Source organism: Hyperolius riggenbachi, chromosome 3, assembly GCF_040937935.1.
Source record: "Hyperolius riggenbachi isolate aHypRig1 chromosome 3, aHypRig1.pri, whole genome shotgun sequence".
Taxonomy (NCBI): domain Eukaryota; kingdom Metazoa; phylum Chordata; class Amphibia; order Anura; family Hyperoliidae; genus Hyperolius; species Hyperolius riggenbachi.
The window spans coordinates 388,267,270-388,285,031 of record NC_090648.1 but is presented as its reverse complement, the minus strand read 5'-3'; the positions used below and the strand labels follow the sequence as shown (position 1 = coordinate 388,285,031).

At 45.0% G+C, this 17,762-nt stretch overlaps 1 protein-coding gene across 4 annotated transcripts in view; it reads right to left on the bottom strand.

The window, feature by feature from the left end:
* The window catches only part of SPDL1 (spindle apparatus coiled-coil protein 1), a 348,087-nt gene that overhangs the window by 74,798 nt on the left and 255,527 nt on the right, over nucleotides 1-17,762 (bottom strand). For all 4 annotated transcript variants that reach the window (XM_068277409.1, XM_068277407.1, XM_068277406.1 and 1 more), the window contains one exon: nucleotides 13,903-14,006. In XM_068277409.1, the coding sequence (XP_068133510.1) occupies nucleotides 13,903-14,006 (104 nt within the window). The remainder of the gene's footprint in view (nucleotides 1-13,902; nucleotides 14,007-17,762) is intronic.

Below are 17,762 nucleotides of genomic sequence, written 5' to 3'. Positions count from 1 at the left end.
GAAAATTCACTTTTGGCACCATAGTTTGTAAACGCTATAACTTTTACCCAATCCAATAAATATACACTGAATTTTTTTTTTTTTTTATCAAAGACATGTAGCAGAATACCTTTCACGCTCAAATGTAAAGGAAATTTTACTTTATTTGAAAAATGTCAGCACAGAAAGTTAAAAAGTAATTTTTTTGACAAAATTCATGTCTTTTTTGATGAATATAATAAAAAGTAAAACTCGCAGCAGCAATCAAATAGCACCAAAAGAAAGCTGTATTAGTGACAAGAAAAGGAGATAAAATTCATTTAGGTGGTAGGTTGTATGACCGAGCAATAAACCGTGAAAGCTGCAGTGGTCTGAATGGAAAAAAAGGTTCTGGTTCTTAAGGGCCAAAAAGACTGTGGTCCTCAAGCGGTTAAAATAAAACACGCTACTGTGAATAAAATCCACACATTTTATTTGCCCATTTGTCCCAGTTATTACAACGTTTAAAATATGTCCCTTGTTCAATGTATGGCAACAATATTTTATTTGGAAATAAAGGTATTTATTTTTTCAGTTTTGCGTGTGTCACGAATCACAAGCCCTTTTCTGGCTCAATTTTTATAGGTTTAAGCAGAATTCTATCAAGCTTAAGGCTACTTGCACACTAAGACGTTGCGTTAGGTGCCACGTTAAGGTCGCATAACGTGCACCTAACGCGACGCCTGGCGCTCTTCGTTGTGGACGTCAGAGTGAGCCGCGTTGTGCAGCTCACTCTGGCGTCTGTGATGCGTACTCTTGTGCGCATGCGGCATCACGTGGTCCCGCCGGCCAATCACCGCACAGAGCGGCCGCTCCAGGAAGTAAACACTGCACGTCACAACGTGCAGTGAATATTAATTAGCCATGTGCCTGGCCGCTCTCCGCTCCTCCTCAACATGACTGCGCATGTGCAGACAGTCTAACGCGGCTTAAGCCGCTCTAACGCCGTAGCATGCTGCACTTCCTTAAGAACGTGCAGCGTTACATGTAACGCAACGTGGGCTGTGTGAACAGCCCACTTGTGTTACATTGCTGTGCGTTGGGGAGCGTTACAGGCTGCACTAACGTGCGCCTGTAACGTCTTAGTGTGTAAGCAGCCTAAAGGAATACCATCGATTCACATATTTTTTTCAATTGACACAGGAATTGTTAGGGAAATGCTGCTAAGTACTGGTGTATACATTTTAGTAGCAACTTCTTTGTTTACTGTTAGCAAAATACTTTCGAAGTTTACTGATGCCAAAACTGAAGGCTGACTGAGCCATGAGGGGAGGGGAAATTCCCCTCACACTTGATCAGTTAACTCTATGTGTAGCTCTTTGTGTGACAGAGAGAGAGAGAGCTCCCAACAGCTGCAGATCATGTGTCCTGTGTTTCTGACTGACGTGTCTGAAGAGAGCAGAGGAAATGTAACTAATTGTAACAGCTTTTCATACTGTTTTTGCTTTCAGAGTTTGATATGTTAGATATTTGCTTTCTGTAGTCTGATATGCAACTCTGGCTGTGCATCGAAGCAGACACCCCTTCTGCAATTGATTTGTCCCAATATAGCTAAATCCTACCCTCAATAAATTACAGTTTTTACCTCTGACATTTAACATGAAAAGTAGGAACATTTTTACACAGCTACTTAGACATTATTTGCACACTGTCATTTTAGAACACTTGGGTATCGATAGTATTCCTTTAAAGAAATTTTAAACGGTGAACTGCTCAAGGCATGGATAAAGCTATGGGCAAGATCCCCCACCATTTCTGCAACTGCCCCCATCCCACGGAGATTTTACGACAAGTCAGATCAGAACAATAAACGTCCACAATTAAATTGAAAGTCAATCAATTGGATATGCATGAGCAATGATTCAATCTAAGTGTTTAAGTGATCAAAATCACAACTAACTAAGGTTCTAGAGTGGAACACCTTTTAAAGGTATTCAGGGTGTATGATCTATGTGACTAGCCTCGCCACCAGACCAAACATGCAAAAGTAATGAGTCTGGTCAGAACACCAAAGTTCTTTTGCAAAGCACAGCTCAAAGCTTTAATTTATTAGGAGTCTAAAATGTAAAAGCTGACAATTGTTTCGGAGCCCCATGGGGTCCCCTTCTTCAGAGCACGAAAAATTATCGGAAATCAGACTCGACCTGTCTATCTGAAGGAAAATTGCATGGTGTGCACCAGGCATTACAAGGCTTGGAATAAGTAGCCTTAAAAGGGAAGACAATTCCTTAATGACAACATCGCTAGGAATTACCTTGTAATTATAGTGTCCTTCAATGCATAGAAACCATGCAAGCCATCTTTAAGCACAGATATGGAAATTGCTACTGCCTGTGGTATACATTACACATTTTAATGTCTTTTACGGTCAAGAACCCCTTCCTAAATAGTATCAACAAAAGAAGAAATGCATAGTTGGCACGACAGCACAAAAAAACAGCTGACACTGGAGTGGTGCGGACAGGATTCCTGCACTTCTTGTCATATGGTGCACCCTGCGTGCTCTGATGTAGTTAAGAATCACTGGTGCATAAAAATGAGGAGAAGAAGGTGTTATCGGCACTGCAGGTGCTTTATTCCATATTAGTATTAGGTAAAATCATGCACAGACAAACGACAGGTCACAAAAAGTCACATACCATGTACAAGTAGTGCGGTGGGTGCTGGGCACAAACTGCCTGACGGCCGTTTCGCGCTGTGTATGCGCTTCAACGGAGGCTGCTACCTATAGCAGCCTCCGCGAAACGGCCGTCAGGCAGTTTGTGCCCAGCACCCACCGCACTACTTGTACATGGTATGTGACTTTTTGTGACATGTCGTTTGTCTGTGCATGATTTTACCTAATACTAATATGGAATAAAGCACCTGCAGTGCCGATAACACCTTCTTCCCTTCCTAAATAGCAAAAACCAAACCCACATATTACCAGGGGAGAATACATTTAAATTAACCGCATCCTTAATAAATATCATTAATAAACAATGATAAAACTATTGTCACATAATGTAATGTGGCTGGAACACTCCTCAAAAATAAAAAAAGAAACAAAAAACAAACAAAACAAAAACAGCTTCATAGATACATAAAGAACAGACCCGATGGCTTCAATGTTTTTAGCACTTGACATGGAAAAGGGTGTTCTGTCCTGGTCCATGGTTAAAACTTTAGAAGATGTGTGCTTTTCAGCCCTTTTAAATGTACAGTGCTGCCCATAATTAATCATACCCCTGGCAAAATTTTGACTTTAAGAAAATCTGTAAGGAAAAAAAAGTCCTCTAGGGGGTACTCACCTCGGGTGGGGGAAGCCTCCAGATCCTATTGAGGCTTCCCCCAGTCCTCCTCGGTCCCACGGTGGCAGCGAAAATCCTCCCGAAGCAGCGGCGATGTAAATATTTACCTTTTGGCTCCAGCGCAGGCACAGTATCCGCTCCTTCCCATGGAGATAGGCGGAAATAGCCGATCTCCGTCAGGCCACTCTACTGCGCAGGCGCAAGTCTCCTACGCCTGCGCAGTAGAGCGGACCCGACGGAGATCGGCTATTTCCGCCTATCTCCGTCAGAAGAGGCGCAACAGTGCCCCCGCTGGAGCCTGGAAAGGCAAATATTGAACAGGCTGTCGGGCCGCTTTTCGGAGGGCTGCAGCGAGACCCCCGTGGGACAGAGGAGGATCATTAGGATCCTGAGGTTTCCCCCTCCCGAGGTGAGTACCCCCCAGGGGACGTTTTTTCTTTTTACAGTGTCTCTTTAAAGTTACTTTTATTCAACCAGCAAGTCATTTTATTAACAGGAAATGACATGGGTGTCTCCCAAAAGATAAAAAGACCATGTACAAGAGACATTATTGTGGGACAAAAACATTTCTTAGCATTTATTTACATTTGAGCAAAAAGTGTCCAGTCCAAAATTATTCATACCCTTCACAAACTGGCAGTCTGTGGGAAAATCCAAAGTTCTATACCATTCCAAATAGTGCAAGCTGTTCTAAAGCATCCTAATTAACCTGATTAATTGGGATCCGCTGTTTAATTCAACTCAATAGGTGAAAAACAGCAGCTCTCTGCAGCTGGTTTGTGGACAGTCATGGCTAAGACAAAGGAGCTCAGTGAGGACCTGCGGATGCACATTGTGGCTACTCACAAGCCAGTAAAGGGCTGCAAGGTCATTTCTAAATGTTTTCAATTCTAGTGGCTACAGTGCAAAGTATTATTAAAAAATACAAGATGTTCTGCACTTTAGAAAATCTCAGAGGACGTGGTCGGAAGCCAAAAATGACACCTGTGCTGGCCAGGAGAATAGTGAGAGAGGTGAAAAAGAATCAAAGGATCACCACCAAGGCCATTCTGGTGAATCTGGTCTCTGCTGGTGGCAATGTCTCAAGGCAGACACTCCAACAGACACTTCACACTGCTGGGTTCCACAGATGCAGACCAAGGAGGATGCCACTTTTTCAGATAAGGCACACAAAAGCTCGATTGGCCTTTGCTAATGCTCATCTGTACAAAGAAGAAAACTTCTGGTCTTCCGTGTTATGGTCAGATGAAACCAAAATTGAATTGTTTGGTCACAATGATGTTTCCTTCATTTGGTGTAAAAAAGGAGACGTCTTCAACCCAAAGAACACCATCCCTACTGTCAAACATGGTGGTGGGAATCTAATGCTTTGGGGGTGTTTTTCAGCCAATGGACCAGGGAACCTAATCAAAGTAAACAGCACCATGAAAAAAGAGCAATACAGGAAGATTCTCAACGACAACATCAGGCAGTCTGCAGAGAAACTTGGCCTTGGGCACTAGTGGACATTTCAGCATGATAAAGACCCAAAACACACAGCAAAAGTGGTGAAGAAATGGTTAGCAGACAACAACATTAACGTTTTGGAGTGGCCCACCCCGAGTCTTGACTTGAATCCAGTTTAGAATCTGTGGAGGGAGCTAAAGACCCTCCAACCTAAAAGATTTGGAGCTCATTGCTAAAGATAAATGGGCAAAAATACCTGTAGAGACATGCAAAAAGCTGGTCTGCAATTATAGGAAGCGTTTGATTGCTGAAATATACAATAAAGGCTTTTCTATTGATTATTGAGAAGGGTATGGGGGACACTTTTTGCTCAAATGTAAATAAAAGATGAGAATTGTTTTTTTTATTTCCACAATAATGCCTCTTGTACATCGTCTTATTATCTTTTGGGAGACACCTATGCCATTTCCAGTCAAAAAATTACTTGCTGGTTGAACAAAAGTAACTAAGTCAAAATTTGCCAGAGCTATGAATAATTATGGGCAGCACTGTTATGCTGACGGTGAATACTCTTCACCCTCAGCATATTTGACCACTTCATGCCATGGGCTGAAGGGTATAAATGCGCATGCACAGGCACGCTCCTGTGGCACACTTGCCAGTCAGCAAAATGGACATCTATATCTTATATACTAAATGTCTTATCTTATATACTAAACAAAGGATGTAATTATGCATGGACAAACAAGGGCCAGTTCATAGTTAAACTGCGCAGGTAACGAGCAGCAATTGTGTCCAATTTTATATCTAAAAAAAGCAGCACATCAACAGATCATCTCAAGGTATTCCATAAAACCTGATCCCCATGGATCTCATACCTTAAATCTCCAGGATTAAAACTTTAAAGCAGCAGGGTTAACCATAGTATGCCAGGAAAAAAACCACATATAAGTAGATAACTATAATATGCAAAAAATGATCCACAGCGCTAAGAAAAAAGTGATTACAACCTTTATTGTAGCTAAAATAGCAGCATACAAATAGTACTGACCCCAAGCCAAGAATGGCACCCTTCCCCTTTAAATACAAAAAAGCCACCACTCGCATAAGTCACTCACTGCGGTGAGTTGCTGGGGGCAAAAAAGGTAGTCAAAGCAGGATCCCAGTAAAAGATCAGTTAACTTCAGTCCAAAGAATGACCATATGACGACTACTCATAAATAGATATGTAACCTTTAAGGAGTGCAGTTTGTAATACATCCACAGTAAAACAATGCTCCATCTTTGCACACAAAAAATGCTTGGATGGATGATAGTATTGACACTTATCGCATATAAAACCATTCAAGAGCTTATCGCTAAGTAAAAAATAGAGCTGGTCGCGGAGTAAAAAATATATGCCTAGGGCTAGCCAGTGGGCATAGGGTTTGTACACCAAGCAGTGACTTCACTGGTAGCAGCTTAGACTGTCTGAACCAGCTTGGAACAAAGCACTTCCTGGTGTGAGACGTGGCCGCGGAGACTATCTCAGCGGGACTTTGTTTAGCATCCACACCCGCAGCATCTATTGCTTCTTCCCGCTTTGCATCTGGTAAGAAGTTAGCGGTGGATAGATGAAGTAGTGCAGGACACCAGACCACCTATAACTAGCAGGGTAACGAACAAACGCTATGCCCGCTGGCTAGCCCTATGCATGTATTTTTTACTCAGCGATAAGCTCTATTGAATGCGATAAGTGTCAATGATATCATCCATCCAAGCATTTTTTTGTGTGCAAAGATGAAGCATTGTTTTACTGTGGATTTGTTACAAACTGCATTCCTTAACCTCCTTGGCAGTATTGAGGAGCTCAGCTCGTCAATGACCACAGGAGGGTGCCGCTCAGGCCCTGTTGGGCCGATTTTGATAATTTTTTTTTTTAAAACATGCAGCAAGCACTTTGCTTTCTGTGTGTTTCTAACGATCGCCGCCGATGCGCCGCTACCCGACGCGAAAGAGGGCCCCCCCGCAAACCCAATGCGCAGCCTGGCCAATCAGTGCCAGGCAGCGCAGAGGGGTGGGTCGGGACTAACGATGACTCACAACGTCGATGCAGTCATCACGATCGTCGCCATGGCGACAGGGAAAGCCCTAAAGGAAAACCCGTTCAGAACGGGATTTCTTTAGGGGAATACGCGCCGGCGGCGATCGGAAGGGTGGGAGGGATGCGGAAGGGAGGGGGGAATGATGTAGCTAGCGCTAGGCTAGCTACATGATAGAATTTTTTTTTTTTAAATAGTGCTGCGCATCCACCCTGGCGCATTTAATAGAACGCCAGGGTGGTTAAAGGTTACATATCTATTTATGACTAGCCATCATATGGTCATTCTTTGGACTGGCGATAACTGTTCTTTTATTGGGATCCTGCTTTGACTAACTTTTTTGCCCCCAGCAACTCACTGCAGTGAGTGTGTGAGTAACGTGTGCGAGTGATGGCTTTTTAGTATTTAAAGGGGACGGGTGCCATTCTTGGCTTAGGGCCAGTATTCTTTGTATGCTGCTATTTTAGCTACAATAAAGGTTGCAATCACTTTTTTCTTAGCGCTGTGGGTCATTTTTAGCATATTATATTTATTTAGTTTTAGGATGATACTTCAATCCACATAGCTGCTGCCTTATCCATTAAGCACAGGACCACTTTTGTAATCAATAAGTAGATAACTACTTGCTCTACTTTATATAGTAAATGAAGAGAATGATGTTCCTGGCAGTTTCTATTTTTTATTCCCTGGGAATACACAGTTAGATTCTGAGCCATTTAGATGGCTCGATAGATAATTTCCGACACGTCCGATCTCCCGCCCGATCATTTCGCCACTCGATTCTGCATTGAGGACAATGCAAAATTATAAGAAAACCAGCGGAAGATAAGAGAATTGCCTGCGGAATCGAGCAGGTAATCGATCGAGCGGGAGAATCGAACTGCAAAATCGAGCCATGTATGCCCAACATTAGTCTTTTTTCCTCCTGCAATCTGCAGTGTCCTAGCTAGCTAGCTTGCTTGTTAAGTTGTGAGCACATCAGATTACAGCTCAGCAGCTTCACACTGAAGGGCCCTCAGCCAATCAGTAAGGAGTAGGAATGTGGGAGGGGTGATAACAAGCTCCCTTCTTTGGTGATGGTGATAATAGAGCCTGTCTGACGGAGATCAGATTTATTACAGATTTCTGAATAGATTGGAGTGGTTGCAAAGCTGGGTGAGATCCCAGGCAGCATAATGCAGTGCTTTTCAACCCGTGGTACGCGTACCATTAGTGGTACGTTTACTCTGGCCAGGTGGTACGCTCTGGAGAGATGAAAAGGAAGTGTCTGTGGGCTGCATGGAGATCAAAGGGAAAAGTGATTTAGGGTCTTCAGTTCCTGTTGTACTCAGGTTTGTTTTTGTATAAGACAATGTAAAGCACTAGGCTGGCTGGAAGTGCAATTACTGAGCAATTAGAGGACAGGCAAGCTGGTAAATATACACAGCATGATACAGAATAGAGCTTGCCTGGAGGGTCTATGGGAAAAGATCTGTCTGGTCTCTCCCCATTGTTATAATGACTGCATGTGCAGATAAGTTGATAAACAGGTTGAAACGTTTTTGACAGTCCCTAGACTCCAGGAGGGCTGCCGAGAGCTTGTGTGAGAGACTGGCAGGGACAAGAGTCCTATTACAGGCAAGTAGCCTCTGTGTAATGTGGGACTGCAGTACAGATAACCTCTCTGCTCCAACTCGGGCTATTCTCAGTCTCTCTCCACTCCTCTCTCTGGGCTAGTGCATGCCAAAATCGCAATAGCAATCGCTAGCAATTTGCGAGTGCGATTTTGTGAAGCGATTTTCAGGGCGATTTTTGAATGAATCACTCCAAAAAATGCTACATGCAGCGTGTTTGGGATATTGAAAAAAAAATAAATCACAATGCTGCTGTGGGAACACCGTCATAGGGTGACAGTAGCCAAGCGCTTTTCAAATCACTGGCAATTTGAAAAACGCTCAGAAGCACTCTTGGTGTGCACCAGCCCTCCCTCTTTCACCCTAGTTTCTCCCCTTCCCCTAGTTCTGGCTGTGTTTTCTTGTTGTCATACAGGAAAGCTAAATAAAAGTGCAATCCTGGTGAGGCAAATATCTTCTCCCCTCGCTTTCAGCTTTTCTTCCCTCTCTCCTCACTGCTTCTCCCCTTCTCTGCATAAGTATTAGTACGCCGCCGGTGAGCAGGGCACAGGGTGAGCCAAATGACAGCTCTCCCTGCTGCCGCTAATTTCCCAAGTGGCATGAAATACTATCCCCCCTCCGAGTAGTTGCAAATCAGAGGTGGGTATAATTCGGGGTCTGCCGATCACCGGAGCCCCGAATTACCCTCATGCGCTCAGTGCAGCATATTATTGCTGCTATGGGGCTCGTGGTTTCGGCACCCGGTGCTAAGTGCCCTGCACCAAAACCACCTGCTTTTCCTTCTCTTTCTTCTCTCCAATCTTGTTATTAGTAACAGTAACCTAAAGCTAGCCATATATGCATCAGTTGTTACTGAAAGATTCTTTCACTATCTGTGATTCATAATGGCTTTTCCACATGTCAGTACTGAGTATAGATGTGGCCTATAGGGTTTTAAACTATAGTAAAGTGGGTTGTGGGCAGGCAGTGATGCACTGCCACTGACCACCAATAAAAATCAGGTAAGCAAGGCATGGATGTTTGGGTGGGGAGTAAAAACAGTGATGGAAGTAGGGGTACCGAAACTTCAGAAATTAGCATTAGCGGAGCAGGGATCATGGTGCCAGGAGGGAGGTCAGTAAGGATGTGTTACCTGACTTAGGGAGATGGTGGTCTGGTAAAGGGGGAGAAGGATATCAGAGATGTAAGAGTGGCATATTTGAGGAATTAGCAGAGATGGTGGTGAAGGGTAGGACATAAGTGCGTGTGTGTCACACTGCCCCTGGAATGTTCTTGCTATATTTCTGCAGCGGTGCCCCATGTGACTACTGGCACATACGACCTGGTTTACGTGTGTGACGTCATTTTGCCTGGTACTGCCATGATAGGGCCTCTAGTTTGTGTTTTCACCCCAGGCCAAAAGGTCCCAGTCCACCCATGGGGCGGGGGAGAGAGATGAAAAAGAAAAAAAGTGTCTGTGAGGGGGGCTGCGGGGAGATAAGGAAAAGTGAGGGAAATCAATAGAAGGAGAGCAGCTAGGTCACCAGGAGTGTTCTTCCTTTCTCTGTCTGGCTACTTGCCATATCGTGTGGCAGGAGGGGCTCGTATGTGCCGTTTGCTAGTGCCCCAACAAAGTAGAAGGCTGCAAGGTAATTAAGAACAATATCTATATGTGGGCACATTATATTAGTATATTCGGAAAGATTTACAAAATGCATAACTAAATTCCTGGTTGGACCTGATTCCAAGGCACAGCCAAAAGGCAACCATGATCATCAGTGTTCCACCATGTTTATACAAACAATTCTTATCCTGTGACCTAGTTCTAGATCAGGGCTTTAGAATCTACAGTGTAGTAGGTGCATTGTGGTATAAAGTTGCAAGGCAGATGCACTGTGAAAAGAATGTATGTAGGGGTGTATACTGGGGATAATGTAGGGATATATATAGGGATGTATGGAAAATGAATACCTCTATGGGGCACCTTGTATATTTTGTGGGCAAACCCAGTGCATAGTGTGGATTTGGCAGGCAAACCGTGCATTGTGTGTATTTTGCGGGCAAATGCTGCGCCAGTGCATGCGTAGTAGCGCACAACTTGCCGAGAGAGACCTCTCAGGAATCCTCCCCCCCCCCCCCCTTAGAAATCCTGGATTTTCCCTGGAACTGGCCCATAGCCTGGGTATCCCCAAACCAGATAATTCACAGCTATGCAATCCTGTGTGTGTGTGTTCTGCATAATTAATAATATCCCCTCAGATTATAAGATTGCAAAAACAGCACCCCCCCCCCCCCCAATAGTTTTGATACTTCTTGTTACTTTTTTATTTTATTTGATATTACCTGAACTCAGTGGCGTAGCCAAGGAGCTGTGGGCCCCGATGCAAGTTTTACAATGGGGCCCCCCAAGCACTTTATACATAACAATTGATACGGCACACCAAAACCTGCCAATGGCAACTACAGTGTACAGGTGCAAGAAGGGGATGGGGAGCAGTTTGTTAATGATTGCCACTATTCAAAGTATCTATAGAAGTGATTATTATGAGCACAGGACCAATACAGAGCTAATACTGTAATTGAGGGAGGGCTCTTCGGGGCCCATCTGGCCCAAGGGCCCCGATGTGGTCGCTACCTCTGCACCCCCTATTGCTACGCCCCTGCCGGAACTAGTAACTAGGTAGCACATAAGTACAGTTGTTGCTTTTGTTTCTTTTTTTACTTTGGTACAGCATATATCCAGTACTTTGTGTAGCAAAACCATGCATGCATGTGCGTATATATGTGTATGGATGGAATACAGTTCAATGTGGTGGCTAGCATGCACTGAGTGTCCCCAGTTTGAATCCCAGCCAGGGCTCTATCTGCACAGAGTTTGTATGTTCTCCGTGTCTGTGTGGGTTTCCTCTGTGCACTCCAGTTTCCTCCCACATCCCAAAAACATACTGTTAAAGGAACACTATCAAAGTTTGACTTTTTTCTGATCCCCTTGAATAGGCAGAAGGAAGTTAGTAATGAAAGAGATTTGTTTTATTTGTTATTCTACTACCACTGTCACTTCATCAGATCTTACATGTACAGTGCTAGGAGTGGAGTCACTGATGGGTGACTGCTCTGCACAGCAAGCAACAAGATTAGAAGCTCTCTGTGTCTGCCCTGTGTCCTGCTTGGATAAACAATTCATTCATACTATGCTGGGGGCGGGCAGCTCTATTTAGATATTCATTGAATGGTGAACATCTTAAGGTAGCCATACATCAAAAGATTATGGGCAGATTCAAAGAAGAGACACATTTATCTCTAATCGCATCTGAGTAGAGAGATTTGCACCCAGAACTGGGGGAAAAAGCTATTGGAGCTTTACTGCCATTCGGTTACAGATACTTGTGCGAAAAGGCGTTTTTTTCATTGACATGTATAAAAACTAAAGAAAAACTGTCTGCAGGTGGCATCTGACTTGATTCTATCAGTAAGCACTCTCCAGCCACGATTGCAAAGATTGATGTCAGAGAAACCAGCACAAGTTTCCCATTAAGTGTTATAATGGTTAACACTGTATGTATCCTTAATTATTGACCAGCGCTGCATAATATGTTGGCGCTTTTTAACCTCTATTAAACAATTCAATGTACACACACAGGCAGGGTTTTTTTTATGAACCCAAAGTTCTCTTTAATTCTCCAATTTTCTCTTCAGAACGCAGGTGATAAATGTAGGTACAACATCAGACCTTCACATAAAAATGCCTGACACGTGTTTCGCAGCCATAAGCCGCTTCCTCAGAGGCACATCGCAAACAACACATCCAAAGTCTAAGACATAAGACACACCCGGTCGATCTGAAGGTGGATGCAGAGAGATATCCTCCAAAAGTCTCCCCAGATGAGTGAGCTCACTCATCTGGGGAGACTTTTGGAGGATATCTCTCTGCATCCACCTTCAGATCGACCGGGTGTGTCTTATGTCTTAGACTTTGGATGTGTTGTTTGCGATGTGCCTCTGAGGAAGCGGCTTATGGCTGCGAAACACGTGTCAGGCATTTTTATGTGAAGGTCTGATGTTGTACCTACATTTATCACCTGCGTTCTGAAGAGAAAATTGGAGAATTAAAGAGAACTTTGGGTTCATAAAAAAAACCCCGCCTGTGTGTGTACATTGAATTGTTTAATATAAATAACAGGGGTGGAACCACATTACTTCTTTTATTTGTCAGCTTTTTAACCTCTAGCCGACCGCGTCACGGTGATGGGCGTGGCAGCAGCCCCAGGACCACCTAACGCCGATTGGCGCAAAGTCCTGGGGCTCTGTTTTGCAGGAGATCACGTGCAGACTGCGCACGCATCTCCTGTTTGGTGGGCAGAGCGGAGCTCCGCCTTCAGTCTCCGAGCGGCGACTCCCGCTCGGAAGACTGTTACACAGCGAAGCCGTGTATTTACATGTACAGCGCTGCGATCAGCAGCAGCGCTGTATTGGGGACAGCCGTGTGACACGGCTGTCCTCCTGGGGGGACGAGAGAGCGAATGGCTCTCATAGGCAGAAGCCTATGCCAGCCAATCACCAGGATTGACCGCCTGGGGGGGGGGGGGGGGGGGGGGGGGGGTGGCTGAGGTTTTAGTAAAAAAAAAAAAAAAAAAAAAAAAAAAACAATATTTATTATAAAAATAAAGTAAATATTTGTAAAAAAAACAAAACAATCAAACGCCGTGCTAGCGACATCGATAGCCGGCTGTTTACCTCTGCACTTGTCACTCTCGCCGCTCCCCCGCCACCTCTATGTCGCCGTTCCCGCCTGCGTCCTTTCCCTCCCCGCTGATTGGGCTATCGACGCGCTGCGTGTCTAGCACAGCGTTTGATTTATGGGGGCCAGCAGAGCGCAGGGGGGCCTGGGGGTAAACAGTATAGTAACAGAGGCTGGGCATTATATGCAGATCCAGCCTCTGTGTACTAATAGGATTCTTAGAACTCACCTCAAGTTCTCTTTAACCTCTTGAGGACCATGGTGTTAAACCCCCTAGTGACCAGGCTATTTTCTGCTTAATTGACCACTGCAGCTTTAAGGTCAAGCTGCAGGGCCGTACAACTCTGCACACAAGTGAACCCCCCCTTTTTCTCCCCACCAACAGAGCTCTGCCCCCCGACCGACAACCCCTAACACCCCCCCCCCCCCCCGTGTTTTTTTTTTGTTTGTTTTTTTTGTAATATTCCCCCGCCCCCCCCCCCAAATCCCCTCCCTCCCCCCAGCCGGCCAATCACAGCGATCGGCTGTCATAGGCTTCTGCCTATGAGAGACGATCGCTCTCGTCCCCCAGGGGGACAGCCATGTCACACCGCTGTCCCCAGTACAGCGCTGCTGCTGATCACAGCGCTGTATATGTAAATACACGGCGGTTTCGCCGTGTAGCAGTCTTCCGAGCGGCCGACGCGGTCGGCAAGCAGTTAAGGAGAAAAAAACAATGTCAATATTATAATACAAACCTGGAATTTTCAATTTTCATTTTCAATAAATCTACATAATATGCTTCGTCTCCCTGGATGACTGCATTGGTATTCATATGTGCTGGTCCATTTTCAGAATTCAGCTGCAGAAAAAAAAAAGAAGATGCATGTGATATAAGCAATAATTTTTGACCTTGTAAAATAGCCATGCTTTAGCAAATGGGACGAATACACAAAACCAACCTGATGCTTGACAAAAATGGTTCTGAAAACAATTACACCATGCATGGAGTTAAAGTTTTTACAGCCAGACCCAATGGCAACTAGAACAAATGCTAATTGAGGCATTGCAGGCATCTATTGGTTTGGGTACACTAAACTAAACTCAGCGGGGGGCGTGGCCAAGATGGCGGAGTGAGAGGACGCTGAACAAAGAGCTCCGCTGCCTGGGGGTGATATATCTCGGCCATCTGCTCTTAATTGTGCATCAAACCAGATAACTGGCTAGCTTACTGCCTACCGAACACGCACATGTCCGACACGGATATCTGGGAGCAGGAACCGGTGACTTCGGAAGACGCTCAAACCACGCCGGAGAGAGACTACTGCCAGGCCCCAGGACCTTCCCGCCTGAGCCACGCTACACACCGTGCATCCCCATACCCCACAACCATGGCGCAGAGAGGGAACAAAAAGGACAAAACTGACAAAGCAGGGTCGCATGAGGACCTTCCACAGACCCCAGCCGCAACAAAGCAGAACACCAGGTCCAAACAAGCCAAAGAAGGAGAAATGGCGGGCGCAGAGATAGAAGACCCTGGCTCACCCCCAAGCACCACGGAGCTGCTAGCAGCAATACACACCTGCCAAACGACCCTGACCCACAAGTTTGATCACCTTGATAGTAAATTCAGCCTTCTCCGTGAGGATCTCTCCATAATGAGAGCGCGCACCACTGAGCTTGAAAGACGTACCTCTGATACGGAAGACCTCACCCGAGCACATGAAGCCGCCATTCCAAGGCAAGATAAACGCCTCACCGCCCTGGAACAACGGGCGGTGGACGCGGAAAACCGTAACAGGCGAAACAATCTTAGACTGGTGGGGCTCCCGGAGGGGTCGGAAGGTAAGAATGTACCTGCATATGTAGAAGCCCTGCTAAAAAAGCTCCTGCCTGAAGACACACTTTCGCCATTTTTTGTGATAGAACGGGCGCATAGAATCCCGGCCAAACGGGGCCTCCCAGGTCTCCCCCCACGGCCAGTAATATTCAAACTCCTCAACTACAGGGACAGAGACGCGATTTTAGATGCAGCCCGGCGCATTGGGGAGCTGCGTTTTGAAAATACCAAAATTATGCTATTCCCTGATTACACAATTGAGACTCAAAAACAGAGACAAGCATTTGTGCATGTGAAAGCCAAACTCCGGGCAAGAAATATACAATATGCGATGTTATTCCCAGCCAAGCTGCGGGTACAAGATGGGGAGATTGTTAAAATCTTTGAAAAGCCTGAGGAGGCATCTACATGGCTGGAAACACTTCCAGCAACCTGATGTACGCTCACATTGCCGGTTACAGGAATGATAAACACTGACTCTCCTCTCTAACCCACTCCTTTACTCTTTTTCTGAGTTGGAAATATTATTTTTCTCTTGTTAAAGTGCCTCAAGACATTAATGAGGAACCTATGATGACAGCACTCCCGGAGATGCGGATTCATAAGCAAACACTCTGCAGAAAACACTTTATACCCTGAATAACATTGCCACATAAAAATGGGAACAATTCTGCTTATGCCTGCTTATGCCTTCTTGCAGATATGCCAAGGCCAGCCACTGGGTGCCGCTGTGGCGCCATAGATACATCCCTGCATTGAGCTTCCACAACTTGCAGTTTCTACTGAAGCTCAGCCTCACAGGGAACTCTGATGCTGTACCCATGCCCTGAGTACTTTGAGCAATATACAGGGCTGTGGCATGGAACTTAAATAGAATCGCACACATCTAGTGGACGGTTATTAGATGTGATAGCAGTAAGTTTGGGTTACATACTTACATACTGACATGGACCACTGCATTAAGAATTAATAGCCATACATATTAAGGAGCAATACCTAGCTAGGCTTTAGACAAAATAGAATCCTGACAGGACCAGCCCTAGTAGAGGTAATCAAGAAAAGCGTCGGAAGACAGATGCACCATTCCTGATAGCGACCCCCAGTTGATAACATGTCCAATATTACTTCTTACTAGGCCTGCCAATAGTTAATTAGATGGCCAATCGTTAAACTTATCTTTTACAGTTCAGCTACATTCAATGATACTCCTAAGACATGTTTCCCCCAGGTACACCACCTGGGAGTACCCGGGCAGCGGGCCTCCCCTCTTGCCTCCCCCCCCTTTATAAGTCGTGCTACGGCGCGCTTTCAGGTTTTTGGTTCCATACTTAGCGGATAGTTAGGAAGGGACCACGTTTAGGGATCCAAGCTACCACAGACCAGTTGTTAGAGTGTAGCAGGGTGGGTATCGGGAGTTGGATATAGGGTAATAATGGACCTTAGCAGGTTTAGGTCCACTGTAATGGTTTTAACTTTTTCTCTGTTTTGTTTTTTTTTTCGTTATCTCATTTAACATGGTTCTTAATTACGACAGTCCTGACTTGGGTGAATGCTCAGCACCTTGCAACTCGCAGATCCTAGAAGGTAAACTTATAGTATTACAATGTGTGAGTGCTTACATATTTTTAACAGTGATGCAATGCTTATATGTATTTAAACCAGGCCAATGACCACACTCATACTTTGGAACGTTCGTGGTCTTAACTCAAGGATAAAAAGATCCTTGGTATTTAACTACCTCAAAAGCCATAACCCCCAAATTTGTATACTGACAGAAACCCACCTGCATGGCTCTAGAATACTTGCCCTAAAAAAACCATGGGTGGGGCATTATTATAATGCAGTCCACTCGACCTTCTCTAGGGGGGTGACAATCCTGATACATAAAACTCTACCCTTTCAACTTCTGCATCTGCACATAGACGAATTGGGTAGATATGTCATATTACATGCCCGTATATACACGGAAGAGATTGCCCTGGTAGGCTTATATAATCCTCCCCCTGCAAAATTATCAATGCTTAATGACATCATGAATAAAATAGCGAAATTTCCAACCTCCAAGATACTACTATGTGGAGACTTTAATATGGTTATGTCCCCCTCTACAGACAGGTTGATTCCCAATCCTAGAGACAATCTACTATTATATAACTGGGCACAATCCTATAATCTCTTGGATATCTGGCAGGCACGAAACCCGAATCAACGAGGCTTTACTTGCCACTCCACATCATACCAAGCTCTATCCAGAATTGACCTAATACTATCCTCCCCAGCTATGGCCATGCAGGTTGGGTGTGTCAAGATACTGCCCAGAGGCATTTCAGACCATGCCCCCCTGGATGTCACTCTGTTGCTGGCACTTGCTCCACACAGGCCTCTCTGGAAATTATCCCCAAGTTGGATAGATCACGACTTCGTAACTATGGGCATGAAACAACCGTTAGAGGAATATTGGAGCCGTAATGACAAGACGGCTGCCCCCTCAGTGGTGTGGGACGCATACAAGGCGGTCGCCAGAGGGCACTATATTAAAGTAATAGCTGAGGCCAGATTCCAGGATAGGGTTATACTCTATAACGCAGAACAGAAGGCTGAGGCTGCAGAAAAGGATTATGTCAATCACAAAACCAAGAACACCTATGAAGCATGGCAGGCAGCCCTTACGCACTTATCAGACAGGCAAGTTATTGCTACATCCAGAATTGAAGCTGCACGCCGTACTAGGATATACGAACAGGGGGACAGGACTGGTAAACTTTTGGCCTATCTGAT